The 20,365-nt window shown below is 38.5% G+C and overlaps 1 protein-coding gene across 1 annotated transcript in view; it reads left to right on the top strand.

The window, feature by feature from the left end:
• LOC106523855 (F-box-like/WD repeat-containing protein TBL1XR1) overlaps positions 1-20,319 on the top strand; it is a gene marked incomplete at its 3' end in the record, with an annotated part of 43,582 nt that extends 23,263 nt beyond the window's left edge. The window contains 6 exon segments of the mRNA XM_014017429.1: positions 874-939; positions 12,215-12,316; positions 13,816-13,961; positions 16,620-16,845; positions 16,984-17,116; positions 20,178-20,319. Of these exon segments, the coding sequence (XP_013872883.1) occupies positions 12,259-12,316; positions 13,816-13,961; positions 16,620-16,845; positions 16,984-17,116; positions 20,178-20,319 (705 nt within the window).
• Between the last annotated feature and the right edge of the window lie 46 nt (positions 20,320-20,365).

Genomic DNA, 20,365 nt, shown 5'->3' with positions numbered 1-20,365 from the left:
TCCATATTCTGCTCATGTCTTAGTTTGTTCTACAAGAAAGAAAAAAACAGCATTGAAGTTACTGCAACAACTGCAGCTTAGTGCTGTTTATGAAGGCTACTGCTAGCAACAGCAAACTCTTTGAATTCTTTGTCATGTCTTGTCCTCAAATGTTGAATCAAATTGCTGCTGTTAAAACATCCAACTTTCGCTCCTCCTCTTGACAGTTTAGCAGAGCACAGCAGACAGTCTGCTGGTTAGGTGTCCTCCGTGTCGATTTTAAAATATCTCCAAACTGCCGGCGTTACTTATTCTTCTACCATGATCATTCTTCTTCTGTTATTCAGGGGTGCGGTCGGAAATAACTTGTCAGTGCGTTAGCGCCACCGCCTGGTATGGATTGTTGTTTACCCTTTGTGCAGCAGCGCAGCACAGGAGGAACAAAAGCGGTATCGGTTAAGAGTATCGGCCGGCTTTTACGAGTACGAGTACGAGTACTTGATGCTGGTATCGGAACCGATACCGATACCAGTATCGGTATCGACACCCCTAATTCACATGTTTAATTTTTATTTTTTAATGTTTCTGTTTTTACCCCCCCTTTCCTTCTGTCCTCATGTGGACATGCTCGGACAAATGTCAAGTTCTAATAACGGAATGTTTCTTTTTCAGTGGGTGGTGAGAGTCAAACTAGCATTTTTAACTTTTAGGATTTGCCATGTCCAGGACAAGAGAACTTACATAACCCGTTACATACGTATGCTTAATCATACAGAAGTAGTCTTTTATAACATTTCGAAAGATGCTTTTTAAAAGCATGTCATCATTTGTCATATATGTTATTTATGATGTAATTGAAAGGCCTCTAACCTTTGTTCTCCATTTGTGCTGTAGGTTCTGAGCTCATGGTACAAAGCCCTGACTGATCATACTGCTGGTGCATACAGACCTACTACTGTGGTGAGTTATCCTCAGTCAGGTTTCTGCCAGCCTGGTGGCTGTGCACTGTCAGTCATTTTAAATGTGCCTTTAAATACTCTTAGTGAGACATCAAACAACACTGTGCTGTGGGGGGAGTATTATACTGGCCACGATAAATATCAAGCTATGAATGGAATATTCTATATTTAATCTCAGTAAGCAAATTAATCCAAATATTGTTACCATAAATGGCATCAGTAAGTATTACCATCTATGTAAACAAAGCCAATGGTCAAGGGCCTGTTTTCTGTTTTAAGGTATGCCATAACGTTAAAATGTGTCTGTGTCAAAACCAATACATTTTTCTCTTACTGCTCATATGGTCTATAGGCTGTAAATGAGTTGACAAAGTACGTACTAGAGTTGGGCTGTATTGCTAATTTTCATACCACAATATAATCTGTGTTGAATAATTAATAATTAATGGAGAAACGGTAAGCAGGGGTCGACATAACCATTGTTTAGGTTGTCCAAGACAACCTATATTCGTTTCGAACAACCAGATCCTGCCTCCCAGTTGTCCGGTGGACAACCAAGAAAAAAAGACGTAGATTAAAGTTTTCCGCCGCGGGTGTTCGTCATTATTAAAATGAACAGGAGAAAACAAACTTGTTAAAGCCATCTAGGGATTAAACTGACGGGTCTTTCACCCAATAAAATGAACCACAGTCAAAGTTTTACCCAATCAGAATAGTGCAAGGTGTGTCGTGCCGTCTGCAGCGGATGTGCGCTGCGTGTTTATTTATTTATTTTTTCTGTGGGTGTGGGGGGTCAGTTTCACTCAACTCAGGTGAACACTTCCCAGGAAAGCCCTCAGCATTTTCTGGACAATTTTCCACTGAGGATTACGTATTTATACATATTATATTTCTAAAAGCACCTCACAGCATTTCCATTGTAACACCATGTGTTCACAAGCACAACAAAACCGTAACAGATCACCTGACCGAGAGCTCAGAGGCAGTTTGACCGCAGCTGCAACTGTCAACCTGCTGACAGAGAACATTTGTAGTAAATTTTGTATACAGAACAATATAGCCTACTTATTAAATTACAGTTTTGAGATTTTTTTTTTGCACAACCAAAATGTTTTGCTGACAACCAGATTTTGTCAACAGATTGTCCGCTTGTCCATTGGACAACCTGAAAAAATTCCTTATGTCTATGTCCTAATGTAAGAGTTTACATTTATAAAGCCAGAGAGAGGCCTGGGAAAAAACTCCTCTGCTCTGACGATGCCTGCCAGGAGAGAAGTTACAGAATGTCTCTTGCCTCGAACAGATCATAATTCTTTTTAGGGTTTTAAGTTTTAAAATAATCTGACTTTTACCACAGTTGTATCCTCACTGCTGCATACGTTTAGCCAGCCTTTGTGCCTATAAAGTTTGTAGTTCTTTTCCAGAGTTATTTCTTCATCTACAGCGAGCAGCGCTCATCTGTTAGGTCAGTTAGCTCTTATCTACCAGCAAAATGACACCCATTTTGCTTTTAAATATAATTCTGTTTTCAGACAAATATTTGCAACAATTGTTTGTACTATTTCAGACTTGCTACAGAAGCTAATAACCCAGGTAATTCATTAACATCAGTGCTCAGTGTTACTTTACAAAGAGCAAACAGCAGAGAATATGTAATATTCTGTGCACCTAAAAGAGACATAGAGCAAACCTTAGCTGTGCTGTCTCAGCACTCACATTAAATATGTGACTGATGTTTCCCTCATATCATTTTCAAAATAGGAACTTAGTTTAGTGATCGTCTTTCTGGTTAACCAAAACTTTTAACTGCAATGCAAAGTTGCTGGGCATCATAATTAGAGCTGCCACATACGATTATTTTTATTGTCGATTAATCACCGATTACTTTTTCGATTAGTCGACTAATCGGATCATACGTTAATTGAATATAAAACATACAGCTTATCGCGCCAGAATGCAGCTGCTATTATATAACCATGGTTAGATTTTAGCTATATGCTAAAAAAATATTGCTGTGGAAGGCAGGTTCTTCTCTTTCATTTTCTTAAAATGATCCCACACTTTTGAGCTCCGTTGCTGGGTAGCCATGATACCAGARCCTGTCTGTATAATGTCTTGTGACGTCCACGGCCTACCCCAGTTACCACTACTGTGCATGTGTGTCAACGACAGAAAGGCAAATGTGGCAGTGGAAGGTGTCAAAGCAGTTTGGAGAGAAAAACAAAGTAAATAACAAAAAAAGAGAAAACTATTAATCGATTATTAAATTAGTCATCGATTATTTTAATAATTGATTAGTCGTCGACTAATTGACTAATCGTGGCAGCCCTAGTTAATATACAGAACTCACAAAGGTGTGTTACCTTCCAACATTCAAGTAAAGTTTGTTAAAAGAGAGAGCTGTTATTATCTTAAGGGAATCAAAGTGTTTGTGAAACCCTGGTTTCGTACGAGCCCGAAGGAGCGATCCACTTTAATCCAGGGAATAAGATTGTGGAACGGTCTGGAAGATGAGGTTAAAAATGCCAGATCTTTGTAAATATTAAAGAGAATGATAAAATCTAGTATTCTGAAGAAATATGGAGAAGTATAAGTGAATCCATGCAAATTGTTGTTTGAGTTGGTGTTTTAAGTTTAGCTTTGTTTTTTGTGTGTTTTCAGTTTTTTGATTGTTATAATTTACTTTCATTTTGAACATATTCTGGGGATAAAAATGAGGCAGATATAAGATTTATTCTTCTTCTGCTGCCTTTCATTTTATTTGATTTTATTTTGATTGCATGTTTTTTGTGCTTTGTTAAGTGTTACAAATGAAATGAATACATTTCTAAATAAATAAAATCTTCTGGGGTTAGTGTCATAGACCCACACACATTGTGTTTCATAAGGGCATTAAGGGCTTACTAACTAAGGGTCCACTGTTTCAAAAAACTATTGCGGCACACTCCACCAGAACTATAACCACTTCCTGGGCTGCTTTTAAGGGAATATCAATTACACAACTATGTGCAGCCTCATCATGGTTTCCCATGCACCTTGTTTTGATTTTACAGAGTCAGTGTGGTGAGGCCAACACAATTGCTCAGTTGTATTTTCAGCAGCAGGACAAGTGGTCGAATCCTTCATCCTCTTGACCCTGCTGATAGTAAGTTGTTCAAGGGGAAAGACTGTGGTGATGATCTGAGTGAGGTTGAAGTAGATCATGAGTTATGTTATAACTGTGGACCAATGAGACTGAACAATGACCCTCACTACTCCAATGGGCTGAGATGTTCTAGATAACAGGAAGAGACATGTTCACCCAAATGTATTTACAGGCAGCAAGCCAAGCCTCTTAAGGGCAGTCACATGACTTTGTTGATATAAAGTCTCAAAGATAGGTGGAGGAATGGCACCATTCATGGAGAAAGACTACAGTGTTGGTCATCCTTTGGTCTCATAGGTCCACAGTTATAACATAACTCAGTTTTTTCATTCTTGGGTCAGTTGTATGGAACATTTTCCAGATTTTTTGGCTGTTTTGACAAGTTCACAGTTAGGATATTCACATTAGGGGTGTCCCGATACCAGTTTTTTCAAGACTGAGTACAAGTACGAGTACTTCAGTTTAGGTACTCACCGATACCGATACCAAGTAGCGGNCGGCCTACCCCAGTTACCACTACTGTGCATGTGTGTCAAGGACAGAAAGGCAGATGTGCCAGTGGAAGGTGTCAAAGCAGTTTGGAGAGAAAAACAAAGAACAACAAAAAAAAAGAAAACCCAAAAAACGATTAACCGATTATTAAATTAGTCATCGATTATATTAATAATCGATTAGTCATAGATTAATCGACTAATCGTGGCAGCCCTAATCATAATCAATCATCTACTGTATGCTGTGAGTCTGTTTATTGGTGTTTAGGTGTTCACTATGTCAAACTGCAAAAACACTGAATTTGTAAAAATTAAAGTAGTACAGCAGCATGGTGGCTCAATTGGCTGAGCTGTTGCCTCTCAGCAAGAAAGTTTACAGATCAAAATCCCAGCTTGGCACCTTTGTGGGTAGAGTTTGCATGTTCTCTCTGTGCATATTTGGGTTTTCTACGGGTACTACGGTTTCCTCCCAACAAACCAGAAACATGACTGTTAGGTTAATTGGTAACTCTAAATTGACCTTATATTTTGGTGCTTTTTAATAAACAGTGAAAATTAACATTAGCCTTTGATGAATATCAAATGTAAGTGATGATAGAAACATTCCTTTCACCTTTATTTAAACTCACTGGATTTTCTCTGCCTCTTAAAAACCATTTAGTAAGCTCTGTTTGTGTGCGGGGGGATTTCACTCGTCTTTTCTTTGTTTCTTTTTTGTAAGTCATTCTCCTTTTGTGTTTATTTTTATGTTTGAATAAATTGGTATTGTTGCCACAGTCGTGAATACACTCGGTACATTCAGTACATCAGAGTTTGGAACATCTGTGTTTACAGCTGTGAAATAGGTCCACACTAGGATCTCACTGCATCCTGCTTGAGTCTGCTCACTGATCAGCACCACAGAGTCATGTGACAGCACTCAGCTGAGCAGGGGAGGGTGAGGAGCAAAGTTTTGCCTGCAGCACTTGATGGAATGGGAGTAGCATACTGAACGTAGAGTAGAGAAACAAAGTAAAGTATCCATCCAGTCATGCTGGTTTTAATTGACGTTTGTGCCAATAATATTGATATTTAGATGGATCCATCCACCTCTATCAAACAGACCATATATCATCGCCACATCACTTTTATTGTGCTGCAAAGCTGGCTTACCTTTTCACATTTACACTTTCAAAGCATGACAGTGGTAGGCAAGTTTTAACCCCCCCACCCCCCCACCCTGCATCAGTCCTTTTAGAAATCCCCGCTGTCAGTTCCCGCTTAAAGTGTTTTGTAAAAATGCCTTCTAGCACTAGTAGCAACAGGAGACAAGCTACTTTCTTCTTGTTGCCTTTCTTTTCTTAACAGCTGAGACTAACACTTTCAAAAACAACCAGCCTGGTGTTCTGTCTGTCAAACATATGAGCCACTGCGAATCAGCGGTGCAGGTAGTGAGAATTGCTTGTGAAAAACACTGAAATTCAAACATGGTCCACTAGCTCTTAAGACAGTTGAGTTTTTTTCTTTATGACACTAAAACCTTTATATCAGGGCTATTCAACTAAATTGCTCCTGGGGCCACAGTTACTGCAGGCCAACAGCTTAGGGGCCGAACATCCAGCAATTAAAGTTATTATGTAAATAAACCAAGTATTACAAAGATCTGTTACCTTTGAAATAGTTTATTTTGCTGTATTTAATCATGATTACAGCATACAGAACCCTATAAAAGTGTGATAATTAAACAATATCAAAAACAAATATAACACATTATGCCTCATATTTGACACAAATAATATTTTGACATCTCTGACTTGCCAATTTTTTAAACCAATTTATTTTCACTTTCATAATTTTATCTTCAACTGCTTGTAGTTTTAACTGTCTTGAGTGTTCATAGAAATGGGTTTTACCAGCTTCTAGCCAAGATTCTGATGTTTCTGTAGATACCAAACATTAACTAAAAGAATTTAGAGAAATTAAAGTAGAAAACTGGGGGGTTGGGCTTAAGAGATGAATGAACCAATTGGCGGGCCGAACTTTGGTAACCGGCCCGCGACCCGCCAATTGAATAGCCCTGCTTTATTTAAATGGTGTTGAGTGGGGATCAATGCACAACATATTGATTGGCTGATGACTAAAGAGACAAATTTTGGCTTAACTGATTGCTGTTTTGTCCTTTTGACTTCACAGATGTCTTTGCTTTTCTTTTACCAATTTCTCTCAAGGAACTAGAGTTAACATAATACCATAATATCCATCTGTTTCTTTATCCATTTTTGTATGCAGAGCTGGTATCAGTCCTTAGCACTTATTATATGAGAGGTGAGGTACCCCCTGAACAGGTCACCAGTCTGTCACCCAGACACATAAAGACAAACAACTATTTATACCTACAGTTCAGAGCTACCAGTTAACCTGGATATGAAAACCAGAAACTGAATTGACCGGAGCACCCACACCTGAAGAAAACCCACATATCCACGAGGAGAACATGAATCTGTGATCTTCTTACTGTGAGATAATAGCTCTCACCATTGCACTGCTGTTCCCTCAGCACAATATATATTTTTAAACAATTGATGATCAAATGAAATATCACTGCTCAGTAATGTTAATCAGTTTGATTGTTCTGCAGCTTAGTATCTGGTGTTCAGTATGGAGGGAGTATTAAAATGTCAGTTATTAAAGGTGGTTAAACAGCTGAGTGATGGACTGACAGAAAGAAAGCTTTCACACTGTTGCTCAACACAAGGTTGATGAGGATGTTACATAATTTAAATGACTGTAGAGACTTAAGCTACAAAAACAAAAATGTTCTTACCTTACTTAAATAAATAAATAAATTGAAGGAGCAGCTGAACAACAGCAGAACCACAGTAAAAACTTATTTTTAATATTTAAGTCCAATGAGAGGTTGAAAAATCAAAAGGAAAAAACAGCATTAATCCACTCTTCTGGCTGTCAGCTCACATCATGATACAGCAGACAATATCCCTCTGTACAAATCAGTTTTCTTCTAATAGCCTATCCATCTTTTGTTCTTCCTCTGATTTTATTTGTAAAAGCTCTACAGACAGTCCATCATGACTTCATGTTTTCTCCTCATTGTAAAAACTTCCATAACAAGCTGAGCTGATGGTGCTGCAGGAGGCAGAGGTTTGTCTGTGATGCCTTTAATAAGTGGCAAAATAACCGATTTTTGAGTATTGATGTTGGAGCACAGATCCAGCTGGTCAGGCTGACTGATAATACTGCATAAGGCATGTCAATGTGAGATAACCACACCTGATTTAGTGGCCTTCTCCAATCAAAACATGCTGCAGTTAGAGACAATTAAACTATCTGTCAAGTGAGGTTAGCTGGCAGAGCATGCATGCCACCATCTGTTAGTGACAGACCATTTGCCTCTCTGACCCCATATGGGCCTTTTGAGGCAGAGTGGACCTTGCCAATGCAATCTGTCACTCATGGGGACCAGAAACACTAGAGTGGGGGAGGAATGAGCATTATGCAGATTATAATTCATTTCTGTTGTCACTAGCTGGTTTCCTCTACTGTTTATAAGAAAAGTTGCATTCAGAAGAATTTACAGAAAAAAAAATCCACCTTTTAAAAAACCTAATTGTGACAAATAACCATACAAAAACAACAAAACGTGAGTTCTAATATTTTACACGGTGCGCAGCGCTGCGGCTTCTGAATAAATGAAAATGATTTAACACAGTTGTTTATACTTTTAGCAGCTCTTTTTATCCCACAGCTGACCTGCAAAAAATGACAGATTTTCTTTTCTGGATCTCTGACAGACGGACTTCAATCTCTGAACTCGTAAAGTTCTTTTACGTTTTTCGCTGTAATTTTCATGAATGAATGGACACTTCCTTGTATCTGAGGCAGGAAACAGCCTTATATGGTGTTTTTGGGGTGGTAATTATACTAATCTCCTCTCACGTGCACGAGCAGCTGGATAGAACAGGTGGAATTTACGCAGCTCATTTACGCACTTTTCCTGAAGATAGAAGAGTTTGTTGAATCTGACGTGACATGTTCGTACGAACCCTTTGTACGAACAAAAGTAAAAAAAATTTAGGAGAAGAATACGAACATGTTCTTGCATGAGGCCCATTGATTGGTCAAACACAACATCAGACAGCTGGGTATAAATGACCATTTGCTGCCTGATTAGTGGAACCATGCTGTTGTGGCTAAGATCAGACTTTCTGTCTTTTCTGAGCTTAACTGAAAGTTATATTGGTCACTCATAAGAAATAAGATTGAAATGAATGTTGTGCTTCACCCTTCAGAGAGGAAATAATGCTTAAGGCTGGCAGTCTTAGTTTATAAATATCCTTGCGATTAGGTGGAGGCTGGCTGCGGTGAAGTCCTCTGTCTTATTCCCGGTAGAAACAGCTTTACAGCCCGCACTATCTGCAGGAACACGTCAGATAAAGAACGTTGGTAGATTAACGCTTATCACTACATTTAAAGCAAGCTTGTGTTGTTTGCTTGATGCCCTGATGTAAAGAAACCTAGTATGTATACACATTTGATCTTGTTCTTTCACTCACGAGCCAGGCCTCATGACTATAAGTGAGGGTTGAAACATAGCCAGAGCAGTTAATTAATAGCTTTGCCTTTCAGCTCAGCTCCTCAGTCCAAAGCAATGCTAACATTACTGCAGATAAGGCCCCCAATCTGTTGATCTATCTCCCAAGTCATCAGTTGTGAGCAAGGTTTCCAAACACTTGAAGTCCTCCACTTGAGGCCGAAACTCAACCAAACCCAGAAGGAGCAAAACATCTTTTTTCTGGTTGAGAACCATGTACTCAGTCTTAGAGAGGAGCTGACTCTCACCCCAGCTGCTTCACACTCCGCTGTGAACCGACCCAGCTCACAGTGAAGATCTGGGCCTGAACACTTCAACAGGATGGTAACATCTGCATAAAAAGCAGAGATAAGAACCTGAGGTTTCCAAACTTGACATCCTCCTATTCATGACTGCACCAAAGGACAGCTCTCTCAGAGTCCATCCTAAACAAGACCAAGCTTGAGTGGTTTTGTTTTGGTTATACAGGGACTGGATAGCCATTAAATGTGACCCTGGCAGCCCCATATACACCCCCACTCCCCTTCTTCACAAAATGCCTCAGGGAACATGGTTGTAAGACTTCTTCTAATCTATAAAACAAATGGGACTGAACAGTCAGACTCCCATGACCCCTTAAACATCTCTGCAACACTAAACATCTAGTCCACTGTTCCGCGACCTGGACGAAAGCCATGCTTCTCCTCCTGAATCTGACTTTTGACAATCAGTCGGACCCTCTTTTCCAAAATCCTGGAGTAAACCTTTCCAGGGTGGCTGGGAATCCCAGATAGTTGAAACACCATCTGGTTCCTTTTTTGAAAAATGGGGAGCACTACCCTGGATAAAGATAAAACAAATGGGTATTTTTATTGCATTTTAGCAGATTAGTTTAACAGTGTGCACTTTTTCTTTCACAGCGTACGTATGGTGCCAGTATTGTTTCATCAAATTTTTTTTATGTCCTTATTTTTAAAACGGGCTCTAATTTGATCAGATCTTGCCAAGGTGGTGTTTGTCCCATATGCTCATGTGTTGATTTAATGGGTGGTACTGTTAAGTGGCCAATGTAAAGAGAAGAGAACTGAATGGTTCTGTGCTGTAGTAGATTTCAGTAATTTGAATAAAAATGACTAAATAAGTGTTGATATTAGAGGTGGAACAAAATCTTGACACAAGATCTTGCAAGACTAAAAGGTCGTAAAGGGGACATATCATGCAAAATCCACTTTTTTAGCTGTTGAATACATTTTGTTGTGTACTTGGAGTCTTTAGAGTGCAGAAAAGTTTAATTTAGTCTATCCCAGTGCTGCAAAGATATCTTTATATTCTTTTTGGGTCATGTTTTTCAGCTCGTTCAGTAGGGTTGAGCAATATTGGCAAAAAAAAACAAAACAATTAATTGTGGTATTTAGCCGATAACGATTAATTTGACGATTAATCCCCTAGAGTCCCTGGACACCCTTATGTCCTAGTCACATGACCAATTTAGTGGAAAATACTTGCTCTTCATAAAAAAAATTTCCAAATTGGGTCGAAATCACAGACTTGAGACTATACTTCAAATTTTAAATTGTGTTGATAGATAAATAAATTAGAACTTTTGTTTAAATGTTCGTCATATTTGAAGCGGAGAGGAACACTGAGCGGACTGACCGGGGAAATATCCAGTCAGTCTGCCTGGTGGCATTAATCGTATTAATTGTCAAGTGCCAAAATTAATCGATTAATGTCTTTCTGACGATTAATTGCACACAATACGATTATGCCCAACCCTATCGTTCAGTTTTCTCCATTTTCTATGTATTACATCAAATTATCTGGGACAGAATTGCCAAACTAGATCTGGATTTACCAAACTACAATTTCTTCGTTTTAATTCTCCTGTCATTCTGGGTTTCAGACTCTGGCTCGAACATGTAAGGCTGGATGGACAAGTCTTCCGTTGTTGACATCTTTTAATTAAATCATAAATAAAAAGTTTCTGTAAGCTAGAAAACGTTACCTCTTCAAACCAAAGCATTGCAGTTCCACTTTAAAAAGACCCCAACTGAATGATTTAAATGTGAAAAGGAAGGATTTAAAAGCATGATATGTCTACTTTAGACTGACCTGTGACCAAAACAAAAAACCCGTCCTGTGAGTCTCCCTGTTAAAATGAGCACTACGACTGTAAGTCATATGTGTAGCAGCAGTTTATATAGACCCATCAGTTACCAGGACCAGAGCAGTCCCTTAACTTAACGTACTCAATTTAAGATGTGTTGTGAAGTCAGTTTTCCCCACTCTCCTGCAGCTTTGTATGGAGATGAATCTCTATTGCAGGATTATTTAAATGCTGAGTTCACATGGTGATTTGTCAACTTTGAAATGGCAAAAATAAAGTTTGAACCTCTCAGTTTGTGTAAAGGAAGAATGTTGATCAAGCTTTCAGATGGGTTAAAAAAATCAGACTTATCCTAAAGTAGAACGAGAGGCAGAGCTTTCAGTTCTCAGGCTCCTCTCGTTGAACAAACTTCAAGTTTCTGTTTGTGTCGATGACACTCTGTCTACTTTTAGCACTATGCTTAAGAATTTCCTTTTTGATAAATCCTGTAGTTATCTCTTAATTCCTCTGCTATAGGCTTAGACAGCTGGAGGACAGACTGACCACAATCTGCTGCTGTTTTTACTCTCTCTACTCTCCATGTTTGAATTTCAACATGTTTTCTTTGTCTTTATTCCTGTATAAACAACACCTGGACTAGCCTTTTTGTGTTTGTTTGTGTCTCTTTCCTGTCCTCTCAAACCCAGCCGGTCGAGGCAGATGGCCGCTCGTCCTGAGCCTGGTTCTGGTTCTGCTGGAGGTTTCTTCCTGTTAAAAGGGAGCCATTCCTTTCCACTGTCTCCAATGTGCTGCTCAGGATGAGGGATTGTGACGAAGTAAAAGAATTCAACACAGTCTGCTGGCTTCCTTTGACAGATACATTTGACTAATTGGCAGATAGATAAAAAGTCTGATTTGGACCAAATCTATGTTTCATGACTTGCAAGGAACAATTAGCTGTCATTAATGAACCTCTCTGTTTTTTAGGCTGGGTGTGTGCGTGTTGACCTCATGGTGTAACAGGATTAAAGATGAGCATTAGCAGTGATGAGGTCAACTTCCTGGTCTACAGATACCTACAGGAGTCAGGTACGACAACTGTGTCTGCACACAGCTTTTATCTATGGCCTCTTTTACAAGACAGTTCCACAAAATCTCTGCACAAACCAGTCTGGCTTTAAGCTCTCTCGGGTTATTCATAAATCACAGGAGAAGCTGGCCAGGTCCAGCTCACATGTACACGTTCAGAAATTAACCCAGCAGCGTGGAACCAAGAGGCGTGGAGCAGATCTCAGCTCAGCTGAAGTGGACGTCAACGTATTTCAAACACAAAACAAGCTGAGTTAACTTATTTTAGTGATCCTGTCGGTCAATATATTTTAAACTAACTGCAAAGTTGTTGTTTCGCATCATTTTTTATATTCCCTCAGTAATAAACCCGTTTGTTGATTAATCCTGCCGTCGCTCAGTGATGTCATCAGCTCATTATCATTTTCTGAGTCGTGGAACCGCGGATTGCTTTTTCACAAGTTGGTCTGCCCAACTCGGGCCCGGCTCTGATACCTCCTCTGGTGGCTCAGAGGGGTGTCAGAGGCGGGCTCCCTTTACCCCACTGCCACCTCCGTGTTTTTTCTGAATGATCTGAGGAGGACTGAACATGCGTCAATCCCACACTGAGCTGTCTTATGAATGAGGCTAATATTTAATTTTAAGCCCTAAAGTCTTAAACTTTGCTTTTGGGAAGACACTTCCTTTTATAAAAGTCCAGGATGTGTACAAGAATAAACAAGAATATCAGCCTTGATTCTGTTGATTAAACCTGTTTTACACAACACTCACTGTCATCAACTTCCTCTCTTTACTAATAGAGTCTCATAAGCTGAACAGTAATGACTTGTGTAAATACGACAAACTAATTTGTCCTTTTTGTTTAATTTAGTAAGACTTGTATTTCAAATTGATGTCTTAAAAAAGAAAATCTGCAAGGGTGCATTTGTTTCCTTATACACCTAGTCCTATTCAAACCAAATAAAGTCCTTTGATTCTTATAGATTTTACTGTACTCTCTCATAGATGTTCAGAACTCCACCGGAACTCATCTTAGTCACACAAAAAAAAGTTCTAATACTTTTAGAATTACATTAATTAATACTCGGCAAAATTTGGCTCAGTTTTCCATGAGTTTACTATGACTCCCAAGTGTCACCAACTAATCACTCAATGGCAGCCAAGTGAGATACAAGTGCAGAATGCAACATTAACACGTTTCCTTCGGAAACATTTCTCATATACTGTGGCCAAACTGACTAAAGCTTATCATCAAAAGCCAACACCTCAATGCAAAGGTGTAATATTTTTGTATCCATCAAAGGCAGCTGCAAGTCACTCTTTAACTCTGAGAGTCAGATGTGTTTGTGAGAGGATGCTGAGAGTAGACACAGGTAGAAGACTTGTTTCACAACTTGCTGCAAGAAATGAAGGACCTGTTGATGATGATGGACTTGTTCACCGATCTACAACTAGAGCTGATGGATCGGTGTCTTCACGGACCATTACACCTGTTACATGTTTGTGCTTTTCCTCTTCAGGGTTCTCTCATTCAGCTTTCACCTTTGGTATAGAAAGCCACATCAGTCAGTCCAACATCAACGGTGCTTTGGTGCCCCCTGCTGCGCTCATCAGCATCATTCAGAAGGGTCTGCAGTATGTGGAGGCTGAAGTCAGCATCAATGAGGTGGGTCACAAGTTTAGATACTTATAGTGTTGGATTAGTTTGAAAAAGTGGTGGAAATGGTTTACAAAATCCACAGTTCAGTTTGGTTTTTTTATATCGGTGGTTCCCAGCCTTTTTAGACTTGTGTACCCCCTGAGCCATTTTGTCACCACTAGTACCCCCTTTGTCAAACGTAATGATGATTCTCCAAAACTATAATGTACAACAGCTGATTATTAAATGAAAATTATTTATTTAACGCCCTAGAATGTTTAATTCTTAGGCATTTTATTTTTTTCAACTCAAATTCAACATAAACATAAAAACGTTGCCTTGAAAGTGAGTAAGTAATTAAATAAATGGACCCGGTAATGGTAGGTGCAGAACACAGCAGAGTCCAAAATACTTTGTATTGCCCAAAATATGACAGAAGCTCACCCAAACTCACCCAAATGAACGTTCCACATTTTATACTGGATTTCATTTTGTGTTAATTCTGTGATTTCGTTTGCAATTTCCGCATTGCAGAAATCATAGGGCTCTACAAATCTCAGTCCTATTTTTATAAAAATTTTTACAACTGGGAAATTTTTCCACGTACCCCCTGTGATATGCTCACGTACACGTACCTCTATTTGGGAATCATTGTTTTAAAGTAACCGTTTTTAGTTTGTTCAGGTTTTTCTTTTTGTGCTTCTTCCTATTTTAGAAACACACCAGAAGCACCATCCATCAGTAACAGATTGCATGGCGTAGCATGATTTTTGTTCTTGGAAATTAAATGTTATTTCCCAATGTCTATATTGCGAAACAATAAAAAAATGCCTCTTATTCTTTTTAATTTTTGCTTTTGTGGCTTACAGGATGAATTAATCAATACTGTGGCAGACTTCCATAGTTTATTTGAAAATCAATAGTAACCTGATATTACATTAAGAAAAAAAAAGAAAATTTGTAAATTCCATGTCAAACAAAAAAAAAAAATAAAAGTTTTAAGAAAACTGATATTTTTCCCATTTTATCTAGTTATAAAGAATAAAAAGCTAAAGTTTTAACCCATGAACAAGACAAAAGTGAAATTGTGTTTTGTAGCGTGAATCAGTATTTACAGCAGTGAAAACCAATCCTGGTTCCTGAAAGCCAGGTTCTGTAGAAACTTGTTAATCACTCTTTTTTTTTTTCAAATCAGGTGTGTCAAAACAGAGCTTCAAATATGCAGTTATAACACATACTTAACATGATCATGATCTGATGTTAAACAAACCCATCCTTGTTTTTTTTTTTACTACCAAATGTCTTATTCCACTTCTAAAGCTGCAACGTCCTAAAAACTGTCTCTTTTCTACTGATGTGTTTATTTATTTATCGTTATTTTACCAGGCAAGTCCCGTTGAGATCTCAGATCTCTTTTTCAAGGGGGGCCTGTGTGTGTGTGATGTGTTCTCATGAGAAGGTTGTTGAAGTGAGGTGTACTGATAAAGCATACTGAGAAGTTTTCCCCCAAATCATAGGCATTGTTCTGTGATAAAATTGGTGCTCACTGCTCAGTGTTAAATGTAATAGTCTCTGGATGCTTAAGCAAACCCCTTTATCACAGTTGGTCTTGTCCAAACATGTAGGTTATTAGGAAAAACCCAGATTCCACCCGTGTTCCACACAAGTACTGAAGCGGATAGTACACACGTCTTGGATCAAGACAGATGAAACAAATGGTTCTTTTTTCATAAACAATTCTTTCAGTTTTTTTTAATCACTTCTCAAATGGCAGCAGCAAGATGTCAACTGTGTTGATTTTTACATAAACTGTTGAGCAATCTGAGACCATTCTTCTCCATGAACAGCAGAGGGGATGAAGATTATGCAGCAGATACTTTAAAATTTTGATTAATGAATGCTTTAAACTGTATTAATGTTATAATCAAAATGTTAATGATCAGAATGTTAACCTAAACTGTTGCTTTATAAAATACTGATTTATTGTTTTGTTGAAATATTATAATGATCATATGTGACAAGAAGGGCAGACAGGTTAGTACAGAGGAGAGAAAGACTGAATGAAGAAGATGATGATTTATGTGATTACAGATGATTGAGTGTTTTCAACGTCATCAGAGGTTTTATACTTTTAATATAATAAGTTGTTTTAAAACCTAAAAGTTAAAAAAATTATGTTTTATGCTGATTACGAGTTTTGAAAGCTGATGTCATGAGTTGAACTATGTGTGTTTGTAACACAAGTTGGTTCCTGTTTCATGCTGTTTCTCAACAGTGTACATGACATGAAACATGTTTTCAGGAAACTGGTTGAGAAATGAGCAGAAGTCATTTAGTTACTATAGAAATGGACTTAAGTAGAGTAATATCTGTCATGAGCAAACTATGAGGGAGGTACAGTACTTTAAAAAAAGAAGAAGTGTCCAATAAGATAAATTAAGTCTTTGACTGAGCACAGTGTGGTATTCCTCTGCAAACATCGAGACCAAGCAGACCTTAGAGGTCCAAACTTGAACTGTGGTGTACTGACTTCACCTATTTCTTAACCAGTTTCAGTCCATTATAGTTATTTTGTCTGACTGGAGGTACACGTTAGTAAAATCCTGATGTAGAATGTGGATTATCAGGGTGGACAGGTCTCAGTCTGCTTCTCAGCTCTGAACGGTCTCACGTCTTCACCTGCAGGATGGCACGTTGTTTGACGGACGGCCAATTGAGTCCTTGTCCCTCATCGATGCGGTGATGCCAGATGTGGTTCAGACAAGGCAGCAGGCTTACCGGGACAAAATGGCCCAGCAGCAGGCTGCAGCTTCAGCACCAGCATCAACAGGGGGAAGCAGCGTAGCTGGGAACCCCAAGAACGGAGAGAGTACTGCCAACGGGGAGGAGAACGGAGCTCATGCCTTAGCGAGTGAGAGACACATAAGAAACGACAGATTTTTCTGCAAATTTTATTTTCTGTTCAGGATCATTTAGAGCTCAGAATTCTGGCTTTCTGCTATTATTTTTGTTAGACATAATTAATGAATTCCAACAACTCTGTCTTTAGATAACCACACAGATTTGATGGAAGTGGATGGAGACGTAGAGATTCCTCAAAACAAGGCCATGGTCCTGAGGGGTCATGAATCTGAGGTCTTTATCTGTGCCTGGAACCCAGTGAGTGACCTGCTGGCATCAGGGTGAGTTCACTCTGTTTTCTTCTAAAATGTTTTGTTAATACTGAGTCCTGTTGGAAAGTTTAAATGAGCAAAAAATGTCCTAATCATGGAGCTGACCAAACAACATTACACTTCTAAATTAAATGTGAAGCACCTAAACATCTCAGTTAACTGAATTCTAGTGTGAGAAAATCAGGTTTGATACTGGGGATAATAAATAAATATAATGGCTTTCCACAGTAGTTTTCAAATGCTGTGTCCCAATTCAGCGGCTGGGTCCTCATGAGTGCGCATTTGTCGGCCGCATACGTCACTGCCCCGCGCGGAGGACTGTCCCAATTCGAAGGCTCCTCATCACGCGGCCGAGGAATGCGTCCTACTTCCTGTCGAAATCCAAGGATGCATCCATGTATCCTTACCAGCCGAGGATATCCCAGGATTCAATGCGCGGGCAGCAAAATAATCTGAGAAATGAAGACAGTGGTGTTTTTATTTTTTTAACGTGTCGGCGCAGTTTGGAAATTCACCACGGACCGAAGGATTTGTTTTTTAAAAGTAAGTTTAGCAACTTAGCTGATGAAATTTATGCTGCAATAACATGTTAAATAAAAGAAAATGTAAGTTACGAGAATAAAGTATAAGAATAAAATCATAACATTATGAGAATAAAATCGTAATATTACGAGATTAAAGTCATACTACAAGAAAAAAGTCTTAATATCCTAGCCTTTACGTGAAAAAGCATGCAGTCATCACTGTATTAAAATGGGGATGTTGTCAAGTTGTTCTTTATTGTTTATAAATAAATAGTTATCTTTTAGCTCCCAATTATCAGTAGCAGGACATGGAAATTGTGCAAATGACTACATGATAAACTGAAGCTGTATTGTAATTAATAGATGCATTGACAGATTTAGTCGTCACGTAGTTAATTTTGAAGAAAGCGTATTAATCTAACAGTGATCCAGGTCATCACAGACTACTTTATAAACACAGAGAAACACCTGGCTGTACACAGAATCTATGAGGGGAAAAAATAACTTTATTTAATTCAGCAAACAAATAACAAAAAATAAATAAATAAAAAGAAAAAACAAATAATAATAGAAACAAACAAATAATTAGACAATGTTATGTTAAAAAAACATGATCACAACATATTCAAATGAAAAGGAGCAGAAAGAAGAATAAAATCTAACATCTGCCCCAGTAAAAAATATGTATCTAAAAAACGTACAACATACAAAAAATAAAACTCAACTTAATACACAATATAATTTAAAATAACAACTTCACAACAAAAGTACAAATATCAACCAAATCTTTGTTCATATCTCATTAAAAAAAAACTTTTAATCATTCTACTAAATGAATAAATTGTTCCAGCATTCTTAAGGTCACCAAGTACTGACTTTATTCTCATAATATTACAACTTTATTCGCATATTATGACTTTATTTTCGTAATAATAATAAAAAATATGTGTTATCTCCGTTGTAGATACTGGAGCTAAACCCAAATTATTGTTTTCTTTATTTACGTTTACCTTTTTAACTGTGAATTTATTCTTCCAGTAAAAAGACGTGTAAACACGTCCCGAAGCATTTTAAGTCCGACATCAAACTGATCACTATGGTAACGGGGGAGCACGTGGTCACGCAAACCCACGTGAAGCCGACGTCAGGCGAAGGCTGGACCGTCTCATTTCGCAGCAGTTTTGAGCATCCTACCCGGCCCAGCAAGGATGTGGCCTACGTGGCCCAGCTAGGCTGAGTCCTCATGAGGACCCAGCCCATGAATTGAGACACAGCCAAAGTGTGGCTTATGTAACAGAACTACTTGCCATACTTGGACCTCTCATCTCTCTTTGCTGCAGCTGTTTGTGGTCAGCAGCACCGTAAGTTTTTTCTTCCACACAGCTGTTTGGAAACAAACACCAGATATTTGCTTCATGTGCTGTGTTTGGTGTAGAGTGTTTTTATTTAGCTTGGCTTGGACATCCAGTTCCTGGGATGATTGTCAGCTGTCTTAAATGATTTCCACTTGTAGATATTCTTTCTCTCTGGACTCCAAATAGTTTGGAATTGACCTTTAACCCTTTACAGATTGATAGGCAACAACAGCTGTTTCTCAGAGGTCATTGCTGATGTCTTACATACAGCTGGATGCTTCAGAGGAGCAAACTGACAAAACTCCTGCTTTTATAGAGACAACTCTCACTGATGATGATCAATACATGTAATCAGCATCACAGGTTTATACCAAACTGTGAAGAAACACGACTGGACACAATTTTCACACACCAGTTTAATGTTTTTGGTTTTTGTTTAATAAATTATGACATATTGGAGTCTGTTGTGTGTTTTTGTACATTTGAGGATTCGATTTGAATAATTTCAGAACTTGGGAAACACCAGCTCATTTAAATTACCTCCTGATTTGTTAAACCCTTGAACTGAAAGAGCATGTATTGTCTTGTTCCTATGCTAACTTCTAAAATTGGCATAACAATAATCATCAACCAGTGTTTATTTATAGAGCTCTTTCCAACAGCCAAAAGGTGCACAAAGTGCTTCACACTACAAAATTTAAAAACAAACAATACAAAAATGCCAGAAAGCCATTAAGTATTAAAAGCTTGCCTGAATAAAAAGGTTATACGATTAGATTTAAAAAGGCCCAGATCAATAAGGGAGCATGTCTTCACGTTGGTTCCGTGGTCTAGCTGCAGCGACCCAAAAGGCCCGGTCACCCCAACGTTTCTACTGTATTTAGATTTTGTTTTTAGAGTTGATTTTAAAGTTGTTTTATACTCTAGAAAAGCTACTAAATCAGTTAAGAAATGGGATGTGAAACTGTTATGAGCTTTAAAAGAGAATAATAAAAGTTTTAAACCAATTCTAAAATGGACCAGACGCTGACGGAGAGAGAAAAAAACAGGGGTGGCGCGATCTCATCTGGGAGTGTTGGACCATTTTGGACCATTTGAAGACATCTGATGGAGGATTGGGAGATTCCTACACACAATGATAATATAATATTGAAAAGTTGGTATGTGTGTGTGTGTGTGTGTGTGCCTCAGGTCTGGTGACTCAACAGCTCGGATCTGGAACCTGAGTGAGAACAGTACAAGCAGCTCCACACAGCTGGTTCTGAGACACTGCATACGAGAGGGAGGACAAGACGTTCCCAGCAACAAAGATGTCACCTCATTAGACTGGAATGTAAGTACACACACACACACACACACACACACACACACACACACAC

The sequence above is a fragment of the Austrofundulus limnaeus genome, unplaced genomic scaffold, assembly GCF_001266775.1.
Source record: "Austrofundulus limnaeus strain Quisiro unplaced genomic scaffold, Austrofundulus_limnaeus-1.0 Scaffold168, whole genome shotgun sequence".
Lineage (NCBI taxonomy): Eukaryota > Metazoa > Chordata > Actinopteri > Cyprinodontiformes > Rivulidae > Austrofundulus > Austrofundulus limnaeus.
This window is presented reverse-complemented; position numbering and strand designations above follow the sequence as displayed.